This window comes from Dipodomys merriami, unplaced genomic scaffold (genome assembly GCF_024711535.1).
Source record: "Dipodomys merriami isolate MVZ:Mamm:240054 unplaced genomic scaffold, mDipMer1.0.p SCAF_1, whole genome shotgun sequence".
NCBI lineage: Eukaryota > Metazoa > Chordata > Mammalia > Rodentia > Heteromyidae > Dipodomys > Dipodomys merriami.
Window position 1 is genome coordinate 54,523,404 of NW_027202270.1, and position 27,025 is coordinate 54,550,428.

The 27,025-nt window shown below is 37.8% G+C and overlaps 1 protein-coding gene and 1 long non-coding RNA gene across 4 annotated transcripts in view; one reads left to right on the forward strand and one right to left on the reverse strand.

Moving 5' to 3' along the window:
* LOC138827118 (uncharacterized) overlaps nt 1-26,633 on the reverse strand; it is a 43,307-nt gene extending 16,674 nt beyond the window's left edge. Inside the window, exons 1-2 of the long non-coding RNA XR_011371975.1 lie at nt 26,305-26,633; nt 8,059-8,151 (exon numbers count right to left, since the gene is read on the reverse strand). This is a non-coding gene — a long non-coding RNA (uncharacterized lncRNA). The remainder of the gene's footprint in view (nt 1-8,058; nt 8,152-26,304) is intronic.
* Nucleotides 1-27,025, forward strand: part of LOC138827026 (CD302 antigen-like) — a 112,239-nt gene that overhangs the window by 63,684 nt on the left and 21,530 nt on the right. The window contains exons 28-35 of one of the 3 annotated variants that reach the window (XM_070022538.1): nt 1,166-1,282; nt 4,458-4,652; nt 6,251-6,477; nt 9,421-9,589; nt 11,817-11,987; nt 14,639-14,761; nt 15,855-16,022; nt 18,845-20,086. In XM_070022538.1, the coding sequence (XP_069878639.1) occupies nt 1,166-1,282; nt 4,458-4,652; nt 6,251-6,477; nt 9,421-9,589; nt 11,817-11,987; nt 14,639-14,761; nt 15,855-16,022; nt 18,845-19,023 (1,349 nt within the window). In that variant the 3' untranslated portion in view covers nt 19,024-20,086. Of the gene's footprint in view, nt 1-1,165; nt 1,283-4,457; nt 4,653-6,250; nt 6,478-9,420; nt 9,590-11,816; nt 11,988-14,638; nt 14,762-15,854; nt 16,023-18,844; nt 20,087-27,025 lie in introns of those variants that run through there. The other 2 variants (XM_070022548.1, XM_070022564.1) reach the window with 2 other exon arrangements.

Here is a 27,025-nt window from a genome sequence, read left to right on the forward strand (position 1 = left end):
GCTCACAGTAGTAGAATGCTATCCTTGAGCAAAAAAGCTCAAGGACAACCTATACCCACCCGTGAGTTCAAGCCCTAAAACTAACAACAACAACAAAAAGTATAGAAGTAACCTCTTTACTCATTAGAGAATAGTCTGTCTTTGCATCTTCTTCAGTAGAGAATAAATGATACTAGAGAGCAGAGAACTAACTGCTATAAATTGAAAATAGGTTAGTTTCACTGGTCAGAAGCAGTACTCATACTTAAAGAAATATTTCACAATTTCAGCTCTCAAGACTTAGGAGAAATTGCCAATGAAATCTACTGAGGATTCCTAGCTTTTTCATGGTAAAACTGATAGAACCATGAACCTTATGGAAACACCTGTGGAAACCCAAATCAGTATTCCACAAAGTATGCTCTGCAGAGCTGTAGTCTTGAGATGAAGATCTCTCATCTCAAGATGAACATCAGGGTTAAGGAACTCTAGACTGAATGCCTACTGTGAGACATTATCAAAGTATGTTAACATATATCTTAAGAAATATTGCTATAAGACATCTTGTTTAACTATGTTTAAACCAATGTTTTTAAACAGTTTTATCTATGTATAGCTTTTCTGAGAAATCCCCTGGTTAATTTCCTGGGAAATAATATAGTTTGGAAATATTGAACATTTTAAGCCCTCATTTTAAGCACTAAAGGCTGAAAGTGTGGTCCAGTTGGTAGAGTGCCTGCCTAGTAAGCACAAATCTTTGAGTTTAAGCCCCTGCACCACCAAAATAATGAGAGAGGAAGAGAGAATTTTAAGGAAAAGAAAGATCTATTTTATAGTTCATCCAAGGTTGTGTTTATTACAGGGTAATCTTTGACAATATACATTCATAATAGGTGGATATATAACACTTACAGATGAACTATAAATGGGGGAAAGTAAAGTGAAACAATTTCTTAAATTGTCTATTCAGCTACCAGATTTCCACTCTTCTGTAGAATCAAACAGCATCAAAGTGTTTGAAAACTTCTTAGACTGTTCACTTTAATACAATGCAATCGTATTAAATGCTTTCTTGATGTTTCTTTCTAGTTTTCCAGTGTTATTTAGGTTTTAAAGAATATTAATCTATCAAACAAAGTCATGTTCCAGATAAGTAGTTATTAAAATTACTATTTCTTATTAACAGATTCAAAAGCACATATTCTGAGTATTCGAGATGAAAAGGAAAATGACTTTGTTCTTGAGCAGCTTCTATACTTCAGTTACATGGCTTCTTGGGTCATGCTAGGAATAACTTATGAAAGTAAGTGATGAATCTAATATTCTCTTTATTAGCATTTCATTAAGATATATTTATGAAGCTACAAAAATATACTTCTTCAAACAAATACTAGGGTATGTGCCTTTGTTATACATTTTCCAACAGGCTTAGTGTTAAATAGTGGATGATAATTCCCTTTCCATACTTCCTTCCAGCAGCCAAGACTAAATGAAAATGGCCACACCATAGAAATTCCTTGTTTTTAATTTGGAATAAATAAGAGCTGATTCCCACTTCTATATGTTGCACCTTGAGTTTTTGTAGCATTGGCTTGGGACACACACACACACACACACACACACACACACACACACACACACACACACACACACGGTAAACAACAGAAAAACAAGGTTCCTGGTCTGACAGTAGGGGAGAGTATTTGAAATTTGGTTGAAAAACTACTAATTCAAAATATGATTGATAAGAATATTTTAACACAAAAATAACCTAAAAGAAACAAAGTCAGTTTATAAACATACTCAGTGGTGTTTTGAGATTAGGAAAAAGAAAATCTGTCTGTGGACCTAAAGTTTAAAAAGTGCACATGTTTCCTAAAGAAGTTTTAATGGGAGCACAGGATAGTGACCCAGAGTTAGTGCAGGAAAAGAGGCTGGGCTGCTCAGATGTGGCCAATGAATGTGACTATTTCTTTGCTATCCAATCCATCTATAGCTTGCCAACGTTTTCCTTAAATGTGAATTAGCCATGGATAAATTAATGAAGATTACACTACCACAAGAAAGAGAACACTTAGATTGAGAGTTGTGGATGAGTTCATCATGTTAAGACTTAGTTGGCCAAGTCTTACCTTCAACAACATTTGAATATTCTTACATATAGGGGTGGAGGGAAAACAAAGAGGTAAAATAAGTAGAAAGTTCCTAGGTTTTCTCTGAAAGTGACTGAAGAAACAATGGCCTTCTATTAGGCTCTGGAGATCAAATCCAAAATACGGAGATTTATTTAAATTGTACCCTCTGATGTAGTTATAAAACCAGGAACAACAAAATGTATTCCATATTCTGAAAAAGCATTTTCAGACCTGAAGTAAAACCAGGGTAATATAGAAAGATGTTTCAGAAAAAAAAAAAAGTGAGACAAAAGACAAAGGGAGAACCAACTCAGCAGTGCTACTCACAAGACAATATGTTGGAAGTGATTTGTACAACTTAGGAGGGTTCGAGGAGGGAAAGTGGGAGAAAAATGAGGAAGTAACAAGTTCAACAAGAAATGTACTCACTATCTTACGTAACTGTAACCCCTATGTACGTCACCTTGACAATAAAATTAAAAATAAAAAAGAAAGATGTTTCAGGCAAAAGCAAATTTGGTATTCATTTAAATATAATTCTTAAGAATATCTGTAAGTCACTGTTCTGAGTTGTTTCAAAATACTTACAAAATAAAACTATCTGATTTCTCAACAGTAGAAAGAGTTACTCTTTCTTAAATAACTTTAGAAATATAGTACTGCATGTTGTGTCCATCAGAAAACTGGTAACTTAAATTGGGAGCAGGAAAAACAAAGGAGGAAATACAAGTGGCACAGTAACCAACAAAAATCAAAATATTCACAGTATTTATGGGATGGCCCTGGTGTAGACAGATGTTGATTGCTAGGGAGCTGCTCATTAGTGAAAAGTAGAGCCTAGACTCTGGTGCTATATGTAGGAAAGGATGTCAGCGTTCTTCATTCTAAATAGGGCTGGCAATTTTGTTATTATAAATAAGAAATGCTTCTCTGAACATTCGTGTACAACTGTTTGTATGGACATGTTTTCATTTCCCCTAATACTCACTTAGATACACAATTTGCTGTGGAATGACCTTATCTTTTGTTTTTTTCTTTAGACAGCTAGCAGGTTGTTTCCCAATTTATCTGTGTATTTTCCATTACCATCACCAGTGTTAAGAGTTCCAATTTCTCCCTGTCTATGCTAAAAATTTTTTTCTGTCTTTTTGATGAGAGCCATTTAGGTAGGTGTGATGTTTTCACTAGGTTTTTCTGATGATAATGATATGAACCATCTTTTCATACGTTTATTGGCTATTTGCCAAATACTATTTATGGAGAAATCTCTGTTCATTTTTTAATTGAGTCATTTGTCTTTTGATTGTTGAGCTTTAAACATTCTGTAAATATTCTGGATGTTTTTCTGAGATTAATGATTTGCACAAGTAGTTTGTATCACTTTCCTGGCTGCACAAGTTTTTCATTTTGATGAGGAGTGGCTTCCCTACTTTTTCTTTTTCTTTTTCTTTTTCTTTTTTTTTTTTTTTTCAGTTGTAGGGCTTGAACTCTGGGCCTGGGCGCTGTCCCTAAGCTCTAGAACACTAGCTCAAGGCTAGTGTTCTACCACTTGAGTCACAGCACCACTTCTGGTTTTGTGAGTAGTTTATTGGAGATAAGAGTCCCGCAGACTTTCCTGCCCGGGCTGGCTTTGAACCACGATCCTCAGATCTCAGCCTCCTGAGTAGCTAGGATTACAGGCATGAGCCATGGTGACTGGTTGCCTACTTTTTCTTTGACCACTTTTGCATATGTGAGGAGGCTTTGTCTACTCTACCTTACTTCTGGGTTCTTTAAATAAGGGTTTTATATACTTTTGAGCTTGCACTGAGTTTTGTGGTGACAGCCAGGGGCCCAGCTTCATGTTTGAGGACATGGATACCCACTATTCAGGACTATATGTTGAGAAAATTGCTCCTTCCATATTGAATGTCTTCACATCTTTTTTTAAAAAATCAGCCATTGGTATGCTCACCTGTCTTCAGCATAAATTGTATCCAAAGAAGAGATTTGTCACCTATTATGTAAAGTATCAGTGATTTTTAATCAAATAGTTATGATCATTTCAACTGAAGTTAAACATATGTAAGAAAAATGATATTTGGTTTTAAAAATGACCAAATGTTAAGCAATTAAAGGATAGAATTATAAGTAAATTTTTATTTACAAGCTTATACTTTTTATTTTTCATACTAAAAAATTTACTATTTACTATTATAACCAGAAAATATTTTAAAGAGATGTACATAATCACACAATTTTTGGAAGGTGAGGTAGAAGGAAGAAATTAGTCATTTGAAATACTAACTTGTAACTGTAAAACTTAATCTCTAAGCTTAGTGAAAAAAAATATTCCTTCTCTAGATAGCTCTCTGATGTGGCTTGATAAGACTTCACTGTCCTATACACACTGGAGAGCAGGAAGACCAACAGTAAAAAATGGGAAATTTTTGGCTGGCTTGAGTACCGATGGTTTCTGGGATATCCAACCCTTTAATGTTATTGAAGAAACACTTTACTTTCACCAGCACAGCATTATTTCCTGCAAAATCGAAATGGGTAAGTATGTGCACAGTGTTTTCCACTCCAGGGGAGGTTAAGACCATGCGTACTTTCTGAGCATTCATCCCATGCCACAGTTTGACTTAAACATTTACTGCTCATGATGAATAAAGGAAGATTGAACTATAGTAAGAAGACTTGGGTATCCAGTTGAGAATGAGTTTATTAACTTAGGATATAGCTGATCCAAATCTTTTCTTCAATAACATGTGAATACTCTTAATTTAGGAGTGAAGGGAAGAGATGGAGACATAAAATAGAAAGTTCCTAAGCTTTGTTTATTTACCTTCTTCTTCTTTTTTTTTTTTTTTCCAGTCCTGGGGCTTGAATTCAGGGCCTGGGCATTGTCCCTGAGCTGCTCACAGTGCCACTTCTAGCCTTTTCTGCTTATGTGGTATGGAGGAATAGAACCCAGAGCTTCATGCATGCTAGGAGAACACTCCACCACTAAGCCACATTCCTAGCCCATCTTTTTTTTTAATTGTTGTTATCACAAAGTAGTTGTACAAAGTAGTTGCCATTTAACAAAGCAGATTATGAGTACAGTGTATCTTGATCAATGTCACCCTTTTCAACATTCTCACTCATCCTCCTCTACCCACCTCTTCCCTCACTCCTTTTAATTTTATAGGCTACGCATTGGATTCTTGTCTGCATTTCCCCCCCTTCTCTATTCATCTACCTCTTCCCTCTTGACTCCACCCCACCCCTTTCGAGTACCTGCTTCCTGGTGTTTTATTTTGCTGAACCTTGATTTTGGCTTTCCAATAAACAATACTTGAGATCTCCTTTATATCTATTGTGTTTCATTCAGTTAATACATTCGTATATACTTTCATACCACCCAATGTATTTACTTATGAAGTTTATTAGCTAGATATAGTTTCCACATATAGGAGAAAACATAGATCCTTTGTCTCTTTGGGCCTGACTTACTTCAGTTAACATATTTTTTCCAAATGGTACAATTTCATTATTTCTAATGAATGAGTAAAATTCATTGAGGATATATACTATATTTTAATATCACTTAGCCCTCTAGTACTAGTGTGGATTCATGTTACTTGTTTTACACTTTGAATAGTTACCCAGCATATTACAGTATTTAGTGTTGTGCTCAAATAGCTTTAACCATTGGGAGCACTTGCCTTTATTCTTTTCAGTACCCTCATCATTACACTTGTATTGCTCATTTGCCCATTTTCAGTGCACTGTAGCTTATTTCTGTTCAGACTTCGTTTTCATACACTAGTTTTCAAGGCAGGCTTTCTGTCTCCTGATGCAGACAAATTTCTCCTCCATAGTTGATCTCACACATGTTCAGAGCCAACAGTTCTGTCAGCACTGCAGCACTGTTGTTTTCTATCTCTGCCTATTATGGGAATTTCTTAAGTAAATATCATGTATATGTCTATAAAATTTAAAGGCCTTGCTTTATTTGTTGGTAAAGTGTGTATTTTACCTCCTCATGAACAACAAACTCGGTTCTATTTAGCTTTTTAAATGGTTGCATTTAATTTTATCCAAAATACATATTTGAAATAATTTAACTTTGACAAATAACACTTTTGTTTTAAATATTGTATGTATTATAGTTGACTATAAGGAAGAATATAATACTACACTGCCACAGCTTATTCCATATAAAGATGGCATTTATAATGTTATTCAGAAAAAAGTTACATGGTATGAAGCATTAAACCTGTGTTCTCAAAGTGGAGGACATCTGGCCAGTGTTCATGACCTACAAGACCAGCTCTTTCTGGAAGATATCGTAAAACGTGATGGATTCCCACTATGGGTTGGCCTCTCGAGTCATGATGTAAGTCTTCATTTTTCTTCCAGAAATTTCCCAAGTCTGTTATTTTAAGGGTTAGAAACTTGCTAGATGCTGGTGGCTCACTTCTGTAATCTTTGCTACCCAGGAGGCTGAGATCTAAGGATCATGGTTGAGACCCAACCCAGGCAGGAAGGTCTGTGAGACTCTTATCTCCAACCAGCAAAAGTTCAGAAATGGAGCTGTGGCTCAAAGTAGTACAACACTACCCTTGAACACAAAAGCTCAAAGACAAACCCTAGGTCCTGAGTTCAAGCCCCATGACCAACAATAACAACAACAATAAAAATAAGGGTAGAGGGCTGGGAAAGTGGATCAGTGGTAGAGCGCTTGCCTTGCATGCCTGAGGCCCTAGGTTCGATTCCTCAGCACTACATAAGCAAAAAGAAAAAAGCCAGAAGTGGCACTGTGGCTCAAATGGTAGAGCGCTAGTCTTGAGCTGAAGAGCTCAGGGACAGCACCCAGGCCCAGAGTTCAAGCCCCACGACCGGATCCAAAAAAATAAAATAAGGGTAGAAATTTGAACAAATATCAAAATGCAGTAATAGATTAACTCTTAGGAGTTGGTTTGCCTAGCCTAGTGATTTTTTTATCTTTAATATATGGAACAAATAAATTATATTTGTAGAATGCACTTGGGCAAATGGTCAGGACAACTCATGGACTCAGTGAACTCATAATTCAAAAGCATCACTGTAGCTTGTTTGTCACTGACCAATTAGAACGTTTATAAAAAAGTACTAACATAGAACCAGAGAAACCTGAGTCTCAGCACTAGTAGCACATCTTCTGTTTATGTGCTGGTCATAACATATGTTATGGTCATAACAAATCACTTACCTTTACAACCCTATTTCTTCATCCATAAAATCAGAGTAATCAGAGTAATAATACTTTCATTGAGACTTTTATCCAAAATTTTAAAATAGCCAACTCAAATTCTTAATACTTTTAGGACTTCTAAATAAATACTTTCTTTCCACTTCTCCCCTAGAAAGTAGCACTACTTAATATTAATCTTCTGGGCCACATATGGTAAAAACATGTCTATAATTTCAGCTACTTTGGAGATGGAGATTGGAAAGATCACAGTTTGAGACCAGCCTGGGCAAAAAGCTAGTGAGACCCTATCTTTACCAATAAGCTAGTCATGGTGGTACATAACTGTGATCACAGATCCACAAGAGGTATTAATAGGAAGATCATTCTCCAAGGCCAGCCCAGGAGGAAACTTTATCTGAAAAATAACTAAAAGCAAAATAGTGCTGGGGGTATAGGAACCTACCTAGCAAACACAAGGTGCTGTACAAGGCCCTGAGTTCTAACATCAGTACTGCTACAAAAAAAAAATTTCTTTCTGCTCATTAATGCATCTTCTATGCCATTATTTGAATCCTCTTAGTTAGTATATATGCAGACTTATCATAATGTTTGGTGTACAAAACTACCTCTCTATTAGGATTAGAGTTATAGACTTCATTTAAATACTCTTTAGAAGAAACTAGAGAAATGAGAGAAAAGGTGTCAGATTAGATTATAAGCACAAAAAGTCAAAAGTCATCTTACCATTGCTGGTTTCTTGGGAAATACTTTCCTTCCTTGCCCCTACTCTTGTTGGCCTCTGAATGTGGAAACTATCCAGACAAACATTCCACCAAGCTACAAAACATTGGAAACAAGGTGTAGGATGGATTGATTATAAATCTGTAGACCCCATAAATAGAAGCCGTTTGATTCTATTTAATTTCAAATTATAGAAACTCACCCTTTAAAAAGTTAAACACATGGGCTGGGAAGGTGGCTCAGTGGTAGAGTGCTTGCTTTGCATGCCTAAGGCCCTGGGTTCGATTCCTCAGCACCACATAAGCAAAAAGAAAAAAAAAGCCGGAAGTGGCGCTGTGGCTCAAGTGGTAGAGCACTAACCTTGAGCTGAAGAGCTGAGGGATAGCACCCAGGCCCAGAGTTCAGGCCCCACGACCGGACCCAAAAAAAAAACAAAAAACAAAAAGTTAAACATATTTATAAGGTACTAGGTGATTTTTTTGTTGCTTTGTATGTCCCTCCCCCACGGTATAACCCCTGTTTTCACTGTATTTGATGTTGGTATAATTTGGAGAGCTAAAGGGTAAAAACAAATTGTTTAAATAGGGATACAGGTTGACCCATTGCAACAATGAGATGTACAAGACACTATGTTGAAAAACAAACTTTACAATTTAGGTGGGCGGGGGGTGGGGTAGTTGTGGAGGTGGGAGGCAGGGATGGTAGGGGACAAACAAAGGAGGAGGCAACAATGCTTGATAAGAAATGTACTCATTACCTTGCTCATGTGATTGTAACCCCTCTGTACAGTATTTTCACAATACAAAACTTATTTAAAAAAAAAGTTAAATGCAGCTGGACACCAGTGGCTCAAACCTGTAAGTCTTAACTACTCTGGAGGCTAATATCTGAGGATCATGGTTCAAAGCCAGCCTGTGCAGAAAAGTCCATGCGGCTCTTACCTCTAATTAACTAGCAAAATGCCAGAGCTAGGAGTTCAAGCTTGGAGCTGTGGTCCAAGAAATAGAGTGCCTTTAAAAAGCTAAGGGATAGTGCCCAAGCCTTGAGCTCAATCCCCAGTACAAGCACAAATAAACAAATAAGCAAACAAACCCAGTAGCAGCATATAGTAATTATTTCTTGTTTGTTTTTTTTTTACCCCTGCTCAATATAGTAACTATTTCTAAATTTAAAGTCCTACTTAAATTCTGCAAATGGCCTAAATCAGTATTTTGAAAATACAGGTCTGATATTCCAGATAAATCCATATATATAATATTTGTAAGTAAATAACAAACACCCCATTCTAATATTTTTAAGGTATCTATATTGTTCTTTATGCTCTTTTTGAAGTCCCATTATCTGAGTTCTCTCTACCAAAAACAGGGAAGAGAATTAAGTTTTGAATGGTCCGATGGCAGTGCTCTTGACTATATTCCATGGAAAAACCAAACATCTCCTGGAAATTGTGTATTCTTGGATCCAAAGGGGCTTTGGCAGCATGAAAAATGTCACTCAGATAAGGATGGTGCTATTTGTTACAAACCTACAAAATGTAAGATTTGATTTTGATAATCTTGTATTTAAAATATGGTGACCTAATTTATGTCCATGACTAATACTCAATGAAAGTTTTTTACAGATTTTAAATAAGGCTTATCTACAAATTCTATAAAAATAGTACTTTACCAGACTCCAGTGACTTATGCTTGTAATCCTAGCTACTCAGAAGGCTGAGATCTGAGGATCATGATTTGTAGCCAGCCCAGACAGGAAAGTCCATGAAACTCTTATCTCCAGTTGACCACCAGGAAAAAAAACTGGAAGTAGAGCTGTGGTTCAAGTAATAGAACACTAGCCTTGAGCAAAGGAGCTCAAGGACAGCTCCCAGGCCCTGAGTTCATGCTCCAGGACCAGCACCAAAATAAATAAATAAAGATGCCCAGTGCTGGTGACTCATGCCTGTAATCCTACCTACTAAGGAGGCTGAGATCTGAGGAACAGGGTTCAAAGACAGCCCAGGCAGGAAAGTCCAAGAGACTCTTATCTCCAATAAACCACTAGAAAACTGCAGGTGGCGCTGTGGCTCAAGTGGTAGAGTGCTCACCTTGAGCTGAAGAGTGCAGGGACAGCGCCCAGGCCCAGAGTTCAAGCCTCATGACTGGAAAAAGAAAGAAAGAAAGAGAGAAAGGAAGGAAGGAAGAAAGAAAGAAAGAGAGAAAGGAAGGAAGGAAGGAAGAAGAAAGAAAGAAAGAAAGAAAGAAAGAAAGAAAGAAAGAAAGAAAGAAAGAAAGAAAGAAAAAGAGAAAGAAAGAAAGGGAAGGGGTGACATTGTTCAAAAAGAAATATACAAGAAAGAAAGAAAGAAAGAAAGAAAGAAAGAAAGAAAGAAAGAAAGAAAGAAAGGGAAGGGGTGACATTGTTCAAAAAGAAATATACTTTTTACCTGACACATAACTGTAACTCCTGTGTATATCACCTTTATAATCACAATTTTAAAATTACAAAAAGTGATGCTTTGTGATGCATTTTTTCAGGGAATTTGTTCCCATAGCCTTTCAGTTGTTCTACCATAAGGTAAATTTTACTTTAGAACTTGGGAAATTTGGGGCTGGGAAGGTGGCTCAGTGGTAGAGCGCTTGCCTTGCATGCCTGAGGCCCTGGATTCGATTCCTTAGCACCACAGAAGCAAAAAAAAAAAAAAAAGCCTGAAGTGGCACTGTGGCTCAAGTGGTAGGGTGCTAGCCTTGAGCTGAAGAGCTGAGGTACCGCACCCAGGCCCAGAGTTCAGGCCCCATGACCGGACCCAAAAAAACAAACAAACAAACAAAAAAAGAACTTGGGAAATTTTTCTTTATTCAGCAATGTTTTTCAAAAGCTGAGCTGTCCCTGTAAAGGACTATCAAGCACTGATTTCAATTGTTAGGCAAAGAAAATAAATGGAACTTTTTAGAAAAGCAATTGAAGTTTGAGAGTCCTCAAATAGTTGCTGAGTATAGGTGGCTCATGCCTGTAATCCTAGCAGTTTAGGAGGCAGAGACCTGGAGGAATGTGGTTTAAAGTCACATAGAGGCTTCAAGACTCTAACTTCAACTAGCAAAATGTTGAGCTGAAGACATGCCACAAGTGAGCCCTGAGTGAGCAAATGGAATGAGAGTTCGAGGCCTTACGTTCATACTGGCACATGCACAAAATATTGACTTAAAGGGGAAACCATACGAAAGCTGTGGGGAGATTTTGCTGTGCTTCATAAAACTACCAAATTTTTCTTTACTTTTTGCTTATGTGCTGCTGAGGAATCGAACCCAGGGCCTCAGGCATGCAAGGCAAGCGCTCTACCACTGAGCCACCTTCCAAGCCCTCCAAATTTTTACTTACAGTGTGAGTTCTAAAATAGTTCTTTAAATGTCCTTGCAAACTTAGACTTATCAAAATAAAAAGGAATCCAAGGAAAGGAAGAATTTTACTTATTTCAGAGAAATATCAAACCCATTAGCCTGTTTCCTATTAGGTTGTTTTTCCAAGTCTGTCTTTCCGGCTGTTTTTAGATTAACTATAGTAAGTCTAGCTCTATCATAGAGGGCTGAGCACTGTTTTCCTGTCATCTAAGTTACAAAGATAATAGTCCTAAAAAGCAAACTAGAATGAGTATTTACAGAGTGGGTGTGACTTTCTCTGGTGTGTGAATTTAATTAATTGCTTCTTGCCTACAGAAGCATTGGAAATAGGAATACTAACTGAGATTTAGAAAAACAGTCACATTTTTCTGCTCATTATTACAGCTGTGTCTAACACTTTCACAGCTAAAGCACTATCCCCTCTTACATACTCGTTAAGATGTCCAGAGGCAAAAGACAACAGGTCACAGTGGATCCAGTATGCTGATCACTGCTACGTAGCTGACCAGGCATTGCACAGTTTTTCAGAGGCCAAAGAGTTATGTCTACAACTTGGTAAGTTACTATTTGTTCCTTCTTTTTAAATCTTTAATTTAATTCTTAGAACATTTACTTAAGGAAATAATAGGAAACAAATATTACATTTGGGAAAGTATTGACTGTTTTCTTTTGTGTGTGTGTGTGTCAGTCGTGGGGCTTGAACTCTGGGCTTGGATGCTATCCCTCAGCTCTTCAGCTCAGGGCGAATGCTCTACCGCTGAGCCACAGCGCCACTTCCAGTTTTCTAGCGATTTATTGGAGATAAGAGTCTCACGGACTTTCCTGCCAGGGCTGGCTTTGAATTGTGATCCTCAGATCTCAGTCTACTGAGTAGCTAGGTTTACAGGAGTGAGCCACCGGCGCCCGGCATATTGACTGTTTTATAATGGCATTTCTCATAAAGGATATGGTTAAGTATTTTATAATGTAAATGGTCAATGAATATTGAAATAGTCATGGGAAATTGTCAATATAATCATGAGTACATGAGTTGGATGCCTGTGGCTCACTCCTGTATTCTAGCTACTCAGGAGACTGAGATCTGAGGATTGTAGTTAGAAGCCAGCCCAGGCAGGAAGACCCATGCAACTCATATCTCCAATTAACCACCAAAAAATAGGTAGTGAGCTCTGGCTCAAGTGGTAGAGCACTAACCATGATGAAAAGAGAGCACATGAATAGCACTCAGGCCCTGCATTCAAGCCTCAGAAATGGAACCAAAAGAAGAAAAAAAAAGGGGAAGGGGTAGCTGGGAAGGGATGTGAAGGGTAAACAAAGGAGGAGGCTGCAATGCTTGGTAAGAAATGTACGCATTATCCTGCCCATGTAATTGTAACTCCTCTGTACAGTATGTTCACAAATTAAATTAAATTAAATTTAAAAAAAGAAGAAAAAAAAAGTACATGGATGCATAAAAATGGAACTAGGATTCTTAATGAGACGTGTGAGGCAAGGGTAGGTGAAGAAAAGGGAGAATAATGGAAGGGGTGACACCAATAAGGATGCATTGTCCACATAAATGGATATGTACAAATATTTGAAAATAATAATAAAAAATAGATAAGTGGAAAGGAAAAGTAAATGAGAAGAAATAAAGAAGACTAAGTAAACCGTTATGTGAAAATAACAAATGAACTTCCACATCTAGTATCTTAAGTGACACAGTAGAAGTTATGGAATGTTTCTTTTCTCATCTGAACAATGAGAAGGAAAACAACACTTGCTTCAAAGGTAGGAATGAATGAATTGACATAACAAAAGCAAATCATATACTCTCAAAACTATCTTATTAAAAAGATTAAAATTGCCCGGTGCTCAGTGGCTCACGCCTGTAATCCTAGCTACTCATGAGGCTGAGAGCTGAGGATTGTGGTTCAAAGCCAGCCCGGGCAGGAAAAGTCCATGAGACTCTTATCTCCAATAAACCACTCAGAAAACCAGAAGTGGCACTGTGGCTCTAGTGGTAGAATGCTTGCCTTGAGCTGAAGAGCTGAGGGACAGCACCTAGGCCCAGAATTCAAGCCCCATGACCAACAACAACAACAAAAAAGACTAAAATTGACATTCTGATTCTATAACTGACTAGCCATGTAAACCTGAACAAATCCTGAGTCTCAGTTTCCTCTGTGAGGTAGTAATTACTCCTTCCAGTATAATCTTCTAGGATGTATAATATTAAGACAACGTAACTTAGAAAACACATACACACTGGAGTGTACTACAAAGACTACCTATGCATCCTCTGAAAGTATACTCAACCACAAAAGAAATGCTTTAGTTCACATACAGATAGGTATTTCAAGTTGTGGAGAATTATTGGATTTCATTTAGAATCTTTCCAAGTCTAATTATTACTCTTTTTTTTGTGCCATTCCTGGGGCTTGAACTCAGGGTCTGGGCACTGTCCCTGAGCCTCTCTGTGCTCAAGGCTAGCATTCTACCACTTGAGCCCACAGCACCACTCTGGCTTTTTCTGCTTATGTGGTACTGAGGAATCAAACACAGGGCTTCATGCATGCTAGGCAAGCATTCTACCCATAAGCCACATTCCCAGCCCTAATTATTACTTATTTTTACCCCTTACCTGATTCTCTGGTTTATGGCTCCTGTCCAACTTCAAAAATACTCATTCATTAAATTCTATACTATTTTTAAGAACTTAAAATTAGCATGATTAACTATATGTATAAGATCATATTAAAAGAGGGCTAATGGTCTCTAGTATTCCAAACCTATTGGTTTTTAATTCTATTTTAGCAGAAACAAGTTTAAAATTGAGTTATACAAAAGGCTTGTTGAAGAAAAAATATGAAACATCCATAGGCCATGTATTTCTACTGCTATAGGCCCTAATTATTATGACTAGCAGTTCACAGAGTCTCTCTGATTAGACAATGCCAAGATTAAAAGAAATATTGCCAGGCAAATATTTTGAAGACATGTAATGCCTATTATGTAAATTTTCAGTTTAAAAATATTTATTCTGGGAAACTATTTCTGGAAGTACTTTTAAATTATAACAAATTCCAGTTTACTTTCTATGTAAAGCTTGATTTTTTTTGTTATTTTTCTAATGAAAGTTTTTTTTCCTCCAACGGATAGCTCAGGATAAAACAGTTGCTAGTTTACACACAACTAATTAGGTACGCTTTGTTTTCCTCTAACAGATCATTCTGCCACTATTGTCACCATAGAGAATGAAAATGAGAATAAATTCGTGAGCAGACTGATGAGGGAAAATAATAATATTACCATGAGAGTTTGGCTTGGATTATTACAACACTCTGGTGGTAAGTGATGCATTTGTGTGTGCTGCTTACTAAATACCAATCAGCTTTGCTAAAGAGTGTCAAATATTGGCTGACTCAAATGCTCCTTATTGATCAGTAAGCTAGATGTGCAGGTTCTGAAGTATTGAAGAAATATGTAAATAACTTTAGTAATGATGAGAGCTCCTAATGAAACAGAAAATTAGCTTGTCAACTGGAATTGTTGGAGACTGTTATTCCTAAAATCCTTGGACCAACATGAGAGGATTTTTTCTACAGCTGTGTCTGTGTCCAACAAGGAACCTATAATATTTTTACTATAAATCAAAATTAAGTCTTAATGGTGTTTTGTTAAGCTTGGCACAACTGTAAAGAATTGATTTTTAAGAGAATTTATGGAACGTCTTTTCAAGAATAATAGATAGAAGGTCCGAGTTGAACTTGGAACTGACATAGAATGCATTTAAGAATACAAATTTGGTAGAATAATAAGAAATCTGATTCTCATTTTACAAAAAGTTAAATTTTAAGTAAATGAAATAAACATGAATTGTAAAATATTAAGTAATTTCCAAAAAGTGAATAGATTCAAAGTTGGCCATTTAAATGAACTGGAATTTGTGTGTATACACCAGCAGATGGTGCCACCTCAGCTGAAAATAAAGAATGGACATTGGAGGGGGCTGGTGTTTTAAACCCTCTTGGACCCTTCTTCTTACAGCAGCTTAAATATCGTGATGTCAGTCTTCTTAAGGAAAGGAGGATATTGATCCCTACAAATCTGTCTCTCACACCATAAATATGCACACTCACCAGATCACCAGATCACACATATCAAAATAAAAATCTTAGTGTTGAATAGAACTTCCTCTTTCTTCTGCACTGTCCATGGTAGTGTGTATCAGCCACTCAGGATTGAGCATTTGAAATGGGATGAGTGCAGCTAAAGTTTGTTCATTGTAAGTGTTTTTCTTTAAATAATGATTATCATATAAGACTGCAGTATTCAAAGTAAATGAATTAGTTGAGCCAGATGCTTTTGAACCCAGTAATTTAGGAATGGTAAGTATAGTCATATGTATACTATATAATCCTATTTAATGTCTTTCTTCAGATCAGTCTTGGAGTTGGCTAGATGGAACAGAAGCAACATTTGTCAAATGGGAAAATAAAAGTAAAAATGTTGATGGGAAATGTAGCATTTTATTAGCTTCAAATGAAACTTGGAGAAAAGTTGAATGTTTACATGGCTACAGTAGAGTCCTCTGCAAAGCTCCTCTGGGTAAGTGTGTAGCCCATTCTTTTTGTTTTCTTTGCCAGTCCTGGGGCTTGAACTCAGGGCCTAGGCACTGTCCCTAAGCTTCTTTTGCTCAAGGCTAGCATTATACCACTTGAGCCACAGTGCCACTTCTGGCCTTTTCTGTATATGTGGTACTGAGGAATCGAACCCAGGGTTTCATGCATGCTAGGCAGCAAGCACTCTACCACTGAGCCACATCCCCAGCCAGTGGAGCCCATTCTTAAGGAAATATTTAGCAGAACAGGTCACCAAATAAGCAGATAATCCATCCGCTCTGATTTTATACTTGGCTCTGACATAGTTATAAAGTAAATCCAAAATATTCATTAAACCATGAAATTTTTCTCCCTGAAAAATAAGTACCAGGATGGGGCTGGGAAGGTGGCTCAGTGGTAGAGTGCTTGCCTTGCATGCATGAGACCCTGGGTTCGATTCCTCAGCACCACATAAGCAGAAAAAGCCGGAAGTGATACTGTGGCTCAAGTAGTAGAGCGTTATCCTTGAGCTGAAGAGCTGAGGGACAATACCCAGGCCCAGAGTTCACGCCCCATGATTGACAAAAAAAAAAAAAAAAAGTACCAGGAAAGGCACAGTATATCTAGAATTCTCCAATAAAATTTTAGTCCAGAGTATACATAATTCTCTCCCTTAGAAAAAGAAGCTGTCGAAGATATAAAATAATCTTTCTTTTTCGTGATTTTTTAAAGTTTTTCCCCTGTTTTTGTTAACATTAATTAGATGTACAAAGGAGTTTCATTTAAAAAAAAAAAAGGAGTTTCATTTTTACCCATATGCATACACTGTATCTTGATTAGACTCATTCCTCCTTCATCCTTCCTCTCCTTCCTAAACCAATCTCAACAAGCTTCATTGTTCCATTTTTACACATGTATATGTAATATTTTGACCATATTCACCCTCCTTCCCCTTTTCAGTTTGCCTTCCTCCCTCCCACTAGTATCTACACCCTCAACAGGACCTGTTTTACATCCTTGTCATTCTAGTGTATGCCACAGTGGTTCACAGTGGTATTTCACACATGCATATATAATATTGGGAAGTAATTTCTTCAAGGTGAATGTATTTTATTCAGGTTTCATATTCTCATTTCAGCTTCTATATAGTCAAATTATAGAATAAAATACTATAGTTTTGACTATATAGAAGCTGAAATGTCTATTTTTAACTAGCTGCAATCCCCTAAAATTAATGATTAATTTTAAAACAATCTAAAACTAAATTTAACTACTTAAAATGTTCAGAGTGTCTTTTTTAAAAAATAATAATGTGGCTGGGCACCAGTGGCTCACACCTGTAATCCTAGCTACTCAAGAGGTTGAGTTCTGAGGATCACTGTTCAAAACCAGCCTGAGCAGAAAAGTCCCACTGATACCTATCTCCAATTAACCACTCAAAGTGGCACTGTAGCTCAAAGTGGTAGAGTTAGTCTTGAGCTAAAGAGCTCAGGGATAGTGCCCAGGCCCTGAGTTCAAGCTCCACAACTGACAAAAATAAACTCATAACTTGTACTTACACATTATTGTGAATTCGGATATAAAATAACTATAAAAATACTAACTTTATTTTTGGAGAAAGCTCTAAAATTTCACATTAACATTTTAAAACATCTGGCCTAAAGCTTCCCATTTGAGTATACAAATATTAAGAGATAAAACTCCATTTGCCATAATTGGCATCTATTCCATCACTGAATTGCTATGCTCTGTTCTACTTACTGAGATTCACCTGAACAAGACAAATTAAGCCCCTCTTCTCACAAGCTTACAAATGTAGTAGAGGAAACAGATAAGTATATAAGCAGATCACATTCTGAAAGAGAAGCAAAAATCAAATAGTTATAAACTGTGTGGCCAAGACTAGATGCATGTGCACAGTAGATTAGAGTACCACAGAAGACATGCAAATGAGTGTCAGATGCTAAGCTTGAGGTCTGCAAGGCCACCCCAGCAGAGGTTAGGAGAAGGGCACAGCTCACAGAGCATGCTGAGAGCTCAGCCAGAAGCTAGATTGTAGGTAGGTGCCAGGCTTTGAAGGGGTTGGAAACAAAGGTCAAGGCTCTGGGATAGAAACTTAACTGGCAAGCTTGAGACTCTGAGTTCAAACCCTGGTCAGCCTCTCCCCCAAAGAGCAAAAGACAATTTCAGTTCTATGCTAAATAGAACAGAAAGCAACCAAGAGTTAGGATAGGTGGGAACAAGGCTAGGGCAATATAAGTCAAGAATTCTTTTCTGGCCTCTGAGTTATCAGGATAAGGAAGAGATACTCATATGGAGCTTTCTAATATGCAGCTGACTATGTGAGAGATGAATTGTTCAGCATAGGGAGAGTATTTAAAGTCAGGGCTGGGGTTTAGCTCAGCAGAAGAGCACCTGCCTGGTGAGCACAAGGCCCTGACTTGTCCTCAGCTCTGGAAAAAAAAAGTAGTATTTAAAGTCATGAGATAAGTGCTGAAGGTGTATCTCAGTAATACAGCACTTGCCTACCATATGCAAGGCCTTGAGTTATACCATGAGACCAAGATCCAGAAAAACAGGAGACAGACTGAATCTTATCTAGACAGCCATTTTAGGGGAAAAAAATTTTTTAATCAATCGCAATAAAGGAGATTTGAATGAAAAGGTAAAGATTTAAGTTTGAGAAGAAAGCACGTAAGTGTTTGCTATGAGAGCAAATTTGATGTTAAAGCAGTCATGTGCACATGGGATCCGTGATGCACTCAGCTTACAGAATAAGATCAATAGTAATGATCCCTGTCGCATCCTGTCCTCCTTTTCCCCTTGCAGGCCCTGATTATAGAGGAATGGTCATCACGTTTGTGGTGTTGAGCATCTTAGCATTCATCACTGGGCTGATCTGGTTCCTGTGCCAGAAAAACCGGTTCCATTTGGCAAGTTTCTCATCTGTGCGGTATGAACAAGGGATAAATGAGGATGAGATCATGCTCCCTTCTTTCTACGAGTAAATTCTTGCACTACTGTGTTAGAAAAATGAGCCACTTAAAAGTTTCCTTATGTCAGTATCTGTTCTCTTCCAAGGTAGAAGCCTCAAGTACCTGGTCAGTTGTTTAGTTGCTTATGCTGATACACACAATTAATTCTCCACTAAATGTCATGTTTATAATTCCACTGGAGAGAATGGAGAGGACTCAGCTACAATTGAAGTTCACATTGTAGGATAATATGTCAAACTAATGTGAATTTTCTCTACAAGAATGTGATTTGGATCTACAGTAAAAATATATTTATTGACATTTTAACACAACTTCTTAGAAAAATAAAAGGGGCATATTATTAAAGTCACACATCTACCTTTTAATATTTAAGAGCACCAGGCCAAATGCTAAATTCATAACTCAAGGCAAAAGTCCACTGTAACTACTATCAATGTTTCATAATAGCCACTGGTAGCACTTAGTACATAGTTTCTAAAGAGTACAACCTACTTTTTACACAGCAATATGATGCCTCTTGGCTAAGTCCTTCTTACATTAGCCCAAAGATATTTCATGACAATGTGTATTTAAATAAAATGGTTTAGCATTCCTAATTAGGCATAATACCATGTATTTTTAAAAAAATTTAGTTTATCATGGTTGCCAAAGTATGAGAACATTTTTGATGGAATAGATCAATATATTATCTTATAGTAGTGGGTTTTGTTTTCCAGTTTACATTTAACTTTCCTTTTTAAAGGACTCAACTTGAGAAGCAACTGAAAATTTTATAATTTATACAGTTTCCATAGCGCATCAACTTTTGTAAGAATTTTTATTATTTTATTGATTTTTTTACATGCCCTAAACTGAAAAGGAGTCTGTTCAGGGCACTGTGTAACTTCTTTTTGTACAAATGAAAATTTTACATTGAAACTCTGTCATTACTACTAAGCTATTTAAATGTTAGAATAACTAAGGAAACATTTTTTATAGTTTTGCTTTTAAGTTTATCACCTAGAATATATTCTTAATAATGATATACACTCAACAGGGTACATATCTGGTTTGTTGAACTTATATTTGTACTTTATTTTTGTATAAAATCTATAGATTTATTTGAAATTTAGAGTTTGTAGTATCAAAATTTAAATAATTTTCTAAGAGTTTTTAATATAGTTTAGAATTGCCCAAAAATATTTTATTGAAATATTTTGAATAACTAAGGAAATTTTTGGAATTTGTGTTTTATGGTTTTACTTTTAATTTTATCACCTAGTATATATTCTTTTTTGGGGGGGGGGGTTCCGGTCGTGGGGCCTGAACTCTGGGTCTGGGTGCTGTCCCTCAGCTCTTCAGCTCAAGGCTAGCGCTCTACCACTTGAGCAACAGCGCCACTTCCAGCTTCTTTTTGCTTATGTAGTGCTGAGGAATCGAACCCAGAGCCTCATGCATGTAAGGCAAGTGCTCTACCACTGAGCCACCTTCCCAGCCCCTCACCTAGTATATATTCTTAATAATGGCATCCACTCAATAGGGGGATGTCTGGTTTCTTGAACTTAAACTTTATTTTTGTATTAAATGCATAGATTGATTTGAAGTTTAGAGAGTTTATACTACCATAAAGTTGTAAATAATTTTCTAAGACAGTTTTTAATATACTTTACAATTGCCCTAAAATATTTAATTGAAATTATTTTATATTTTAGTTGTCTTTGACCTGTGATCTACATAACTTGTAATTAAGTTTCCTCAAAGAACTAAGCCAGCTTGATGTAAAGGTGCAGCTGTACATAACATTGATTCCATATTAAAATTGTTTTCTTTTATCTTTTCAGTAGAAGTATTGATTGTTGTTGAACAAAACATCTCTAGATTGGCTTTACTGTGTTAAATGTATAGAAGGATGAAAAATTGTTTCTAGATATTATAAAATCAGGTCATTCCTTAAAGATTTTGAGAACATTTTTTAAAGAATAAATACAATTTTTTCCTACATCTCTGCATGTTTGATTTTAGTCTTTTTGGATTCTTTGTGCTCCATGTTTCTTTAAACTGTCAAGATGAGCAATTTGGGTTCACACAGGTAATTGTAGCTCTTTCAGGAGGCTGAGATTCAAGAATCTCAGTTTGAAGCCATCCTGGGTTTAAAAAAAAAAAATTCCAGAAGATTAAGTCTCCAACTAACTAGCTTTTAGTTTAAGTGGTAGAACACCAGCAAGTGAGGTGGTGGGGAGAGGAGGAGCAGGGGAGGGACAGAGAGGGAGTGGGGGAGAACACAATGTTCCCATCCATGTTCTCTTTATTTCTCATTCTTTCTTTGTGCTCCCCTCAGGAGATCCTATCTCAGCCCACCCCCCAACCCCTCTGAGTGAAAAGTCTCAAAATATTCCATCTGTCTGCCCCTAGTGGTTTTCCTTCCTCATTTCCCCTGTTCCAGATATTTCAGAAGGGCTAAAGGCAACAGATGCTTCCCTCACTAACCCAGCCCTATACAGTCTGACAAAATTGATCTTGCTGGTATTCCTAGCTACTTAGAAAGCTGAGACTTTAGGATTGCTTTTCAAAGCCATTCCAGGCAGGAAAGTCCAAGACTCTTATCACCAGTTAACCTCCAGAAAACTGGAAGTAGGGCTATGGCTCAAAGTGGTAAAGCACTAGCCTTGAGCAAAAGAGCTCAGGGATAGCACCCAGACCCTGAGTTCAACCCTATGACAGAAAAGAAAAGAAAAGAAACCTGTTAAAATAAAAAAAAAAAAAAAGCAAAATAAATAGATCTAATGGTGAGGCATAGCAGACAAATACAAACTTGCTTACCCCCACCCCAGTACCTTCCACTCCCTGTACCCAGCCGGGTATGAGAATTCTTTCCTGCAAATAACTGTGGTAGTTTTAGTATTTTTCAGTCCTGACCCCACTAATAAGAGTTTCCTAGAGAAAATCTGAAGTCTACATTCCTTCATTTTTTTGGTTCATTTAATCCTAAAACCCTCTTGGAGAAGTAAAGACCTCATTGTTATTAATTAGTTCAACAACCTCAGGGCTGGGAAGGTGGCTCAGTGGTGGAGTGCTTGCTTTGCATGAATGAGGCCCTGGGTTCGATTCCTCAGCACCACAAAGCAGAAAAAGCCAGAAGTGGTGCTGTGGCTCAAGTGGTAGAGCACTAGCCTTGAGCTGAAGAGCTGAGGAACAGGGCCCAGGCCTAGAGTTTAGGCCCACGACCAACAAAACACACACACACACACACACACACATACACACACACCTCATGCTGAAAAAGACAAATCTGAATTCTTTCTCAAAAGAAGCTTTAAAAAAAAATAGATCTCTGATCTATAGCATTAGTTATAATTCTGAGTATTTTAAATTAAAACATTCTCACTCTATCTACATCTCAAAAAAGCATATGCATGTGTGTATATATACTTATGCACACAATACATATTCTTTCTTTTTCCTTTTTTTCCCTCAAACAGTACTTAAGAAATCTCTTTCCCATTTTCCCAACCAGTTTTCAGCTGATATGAAGAAGCTAGAAAACTAGAAAGTCTTCTTCACTCAGCTCCTCTGTTTCTCATCAAGCCCAAAAATTTCTACCTCAGATTTCTCACAAAATAGGCTATCTTTAACTACCAACAACATCATTGCAGGTTTTTATCTTTTTCCTCTGGGGATTATTATTATTATTTCTGCTCTTTTCATAGTCCATTCTCTCCCCTGATATGCCTGTGGAAAGCAAAAATGCGCAGAGGAAGACTCGCCTACTTATTTACACATGACTTTCTCAAGTCTAAGGAGTGTTCAGTAGTGCCAAATCTGGGGACCTTATCTGAGTTAGTAATAAGTACTGACAAATTCTGGGGCAAAATTCCCTGGCAGAGTAACCATTTAATATAGTACAGGACCAAATTGATGTTGATCCAACTGCTAAACAATAGTGAGGCAAAGTCAGGAATTAGGTAAGAATTAGGAATTAGGAAAACATTGGGGACTATAGCAAAATGACAGGAGAGTCCAAGTGGAAGGGAGCTAAAAAGTGATGAGAAATCATGAAATGGGAAATGTGAGATTTTGAAAAATACACTAGAAGTATGAAATATTTGGAGAAATGACATAGAGATAGGACATAGAGAACAAAGGAAGATTGAAGAATTTGTTTTCTGGAAAATGTGCAAAGGAGAGCCACAGAAATATGTATTATTATACAGTGATAGGGATCAAACTCAGGGCCTTAGGCATGCTAGACAAACCCTTTAACTCTGATCTATATCCTCAGTTCTTGTGGTTTTGTTTTGTTTTCCATTTTTTTTGTTTTTGTTTGTTTTTTGGTTGGTGTCTAGTAGCTACTATAGCTCAGGGAGTCCTTAAATTTCTGATCTTGCTTCTGCTTCTGGAATACTGGGATTATAGGCAAGGGCCACCACACCTAGTGAGGCTCACAGGTTTAGAAGCAAAGAAGAAAAACAAAATTAGTGAAATTTGAAGAAGCTGTTCATGCTGGGCAACAAGAGGTCATCATTAATGGAAGCCCTTGGAGAAAATGAGGCACAAGGGACAGTTCTAAGTCTAAAGAAAGAACTAGATGTGGATGGGACAAGAAAGCATGTCTTCCTGAGGGCATAAGAGGAAGAAAGTACTTCAGGGTGTTTATCTCTGTCTGATGGTTCCATTTTCTTGTTGAGTACAAGTTCAGATCTTCTGTTAAGGAAGAGGGGTAATGAATGAGGGCATTAACTTGAGAATAATAAGACTGAAATTCCCAGAAGACCAGGAAAGACTAGGGACTAACATAAAAAGATTTCAAAAAAGACATGCAGGCCCCAAGTGCACTTCAGAGCCATTTATTTGCAAGGACAATCATCAAAATGGATTGAGGGCTCGGAAGGTGGCTTAGTAATAGAGTGCTTGCCTTACATGCAAAAGGCCCTGGTTCGATTCCTCAGCAGCACAAGTGGTAGAATGCTAGCCTTGAGCTGAAGAGCTGAGGGACAGCGCCCAGGCCCAGAGTTCAGGCCCCACGACCAACAACAACAACAACAAAAAGAAAGAAAATGGATTGACTTCCTCTTTCTGACTCAGTTATAGCAAAGCTGGAAAAGGAAACTAAAAATGAGAGACACCTCAGACCTCAGGCTCAGAATTGACTGGTAGATGAACCAGAGGAAGGGAAAGTCAAAAATAGGGATTTAGGCTGGATAAATGAAGTCAAGGGATTGGAGCCTGGATTGAGGTCAAAGAGGATCAAGAAACAGGAAAAATTAAAGGTATGAGTTCCACACATAGCAATAATTTTACCAAAAAAAGGAGGTAGTATGAACCAGTTACCAATTGGAAAAAAAATGTGTTTTAGTTCAAATTACTTAGAAAAATAGCATTGCTGAAATGGGTTCGTTGTCTATATTAATTGAAAAGATTGTTGACATTTATTTGAAAATAAGAAAAATAATACACATTAATAAAGTTGCTTTGGGGGCATGAGGGTGGGAGTGTCTAACTCACATGATTGTGCAGAACTCTCTTCTTTTGTATTTAGCAGGACGAGTGTAAAATCACAGTGTTTTCCAGATTCAAATATAAAAGACCTTGGGAAGAATTTGCTCTTGATTTGAGTTGATACTATAAGCCTGTTATTGTCAACTTGAGAAGAACAATAAAACTAAGTAAGTTGAGTGAGATCTTGACATTGTGTGGGAGGCTAAACCTAGAACGGGTTGTAAGACCAGCAGTAAATGAAGATGGCTTGTACTATCTCTCACACTGTGGCCGCCTCCAGTCTCCTGGGGTCAGATTTCTTGGTATAATCACTTCACTTCAAATTGGAGACTGGGAAGGGTTAAGCTTGATTTTAATGGACTTTCAATTTTACAGAAAAATTGAGCATAAAGTACAGGGAGTGCCATTTATGCACATCCTGTATCTCCTATCACTTACATCTTCCTTTAACATGATGCATTTGCTATAGTTAATAAGGCAACATGGAAACAGTGCTATTAAATCAAGTCCACAATTTTTACATTGGGGCTTTTTTTCTCAGTGTTGTAACTGAACTCACTCTTCCAACTGTGCTACAGCCCAAGGCCAGAGATCCATTCTATCAGTTCTGACAGATCTATAATTATATGATATACCATTAAAGTATTATACAGAGTAAGTTCACTAATAATAATCCTATGCATAACCATTTATTCATTCTCTTCTTCACCCCTGGACACCATTCCTCTTCTTACTGTCTCCACAGTTCTGCCTCTTCTAAACTGCCACGTCATCAGAATCATAATATTTAGCTTTTCTGCTTGAATTCTCTCACCTAACAGTACACATTTAAGGTTTCTGCATATCTTTTTTATTTCCCACCCCCATCATGGGGCCTGAACTCTGGGTCTGGGCACTGACCCTGAGCTCTTCAGCTCAAGGCTAGTGTTCTACCACTTGAGCCAGAGCGCCACTTCCGGCTTTTTCTGTTTATGTGGTGCTGAGGAATCGAACCCAGGGTCTCATGCATACAAGGCAAGCACTCTACCACTGAACCACCTTCTCAGTCCTCCCCATATCTTTTTACAACTCGGTAACTCACTTCTTTGTAGCACAGAATCACCATGTAACCACTTAATTATTGAAGACCACCTTTGTTATTTCCAGGCTTTGTCAATTATAAATAAAACTAACAAACATTTATGCCCGGTCAGGGTGTGTGTGTGTGTGTTGAAAATTCATTTGGACAAGTAACAAGGAGTATGCTTGTTGAGTTGTGATTTAAAAAATTAGGTTTCATTGTTGTTGTTGTTTTTTCAGTTGTGGGGCTTGAACAAGGGGCCTGGGCACTGTCCCTGAGCTCTTCAGCTCAAAGCAAGAGCTCTACCACTTGAGCCACAATGCCAATTCCAGTTTTCTGGTGGTTAGTTGAAAAGAGTCTCATGGACTTTCCTGCCAAGGCTGGCTTTGAACTTGATTCTCAGCTCTCAACCTCCTTCGTAGCTAAGATTACAGGAGTGAGCCACTAGTGTCTGGCTGGTTTGTTTTTTGTTTGTTTATTTTTTCCTCCAAATTTCAAAAGGTTGTAGAAGGAGGTTACAGTTTAATTTGTCTATTTAAGTGTCAAGTGTGGATTTCATTTTATAAGAAGCTACCAAAGTATCTTGCTATGGCTGCTGTAGCTCACATTCCCTGATATCAGCAATGATATCAGGGACATGCCTCACATCTTGCCAACATTTGTTGTCAGTATTTTGGATTTGGGCCACTCTAATAAGTGTGTAGTGGTATTTAATTTTGGTTTTAATTTGCAAAGCATCTTACTATAAGTTTACATACCATCTGGTTATCTTCTTCGCTGGGATGTCTACTCCATTTGTTTGCCCTTTTGCTTTTTTTTTTTTTTTTTGGAGTCTTTTGCGTGTATGTCTTTTTGTTGAATTTAGACTTGGTGTTATAAGATTCTTTTGCCAAATGCGATGAGGTTTATTAATCAAGCAGCTCTGCTTGGCCCCAAGTTTGTGTTGTCTGGCTCCAGAAACCCTCACGGGTTATAACTGCCTAGTTTATGTCTGTATTGTAGCAAAGGTTCATGGACCAAGCTGTCCAAAGGGCGTGTATGGCATTTGATCCGAAGGCGAAAGCTACGGGACGGTGGTGAACCAAGTGACCCCAGTTCCCAGCAGCGAGGAGACATAGTGAGGTCGCTTTCCCTTTCCAGCAGTGTCATTTCAGTGGTAGTTTTGCCAAAAACACACAGATAGGTTTAGTGATCCCCAACAAAGAACGTCCCAGATGTCAGCACGCAGGACACCTGGTGCTTCCCTAAATTCGCTCCTAGAACGGAGGGGCGAGAGGAGGGCGGGGGAGGGAGGGAGGGGGGAGGCAGGGAGGGGGGAGGGAGGGAAGGGGGGGATGAAGAGAGGGAGTGAGGGAGGGAGGAAGGAGGGAGGCAGGGAGGGGGGAGGGAGGGGGGAAAGGGGGGATGGACAGAGGGGGTGAGGGATGGAGGGAGGGAGAGGTTGGTGAACCCCGATGCATGCTCCCGTTAGCCGGCAGC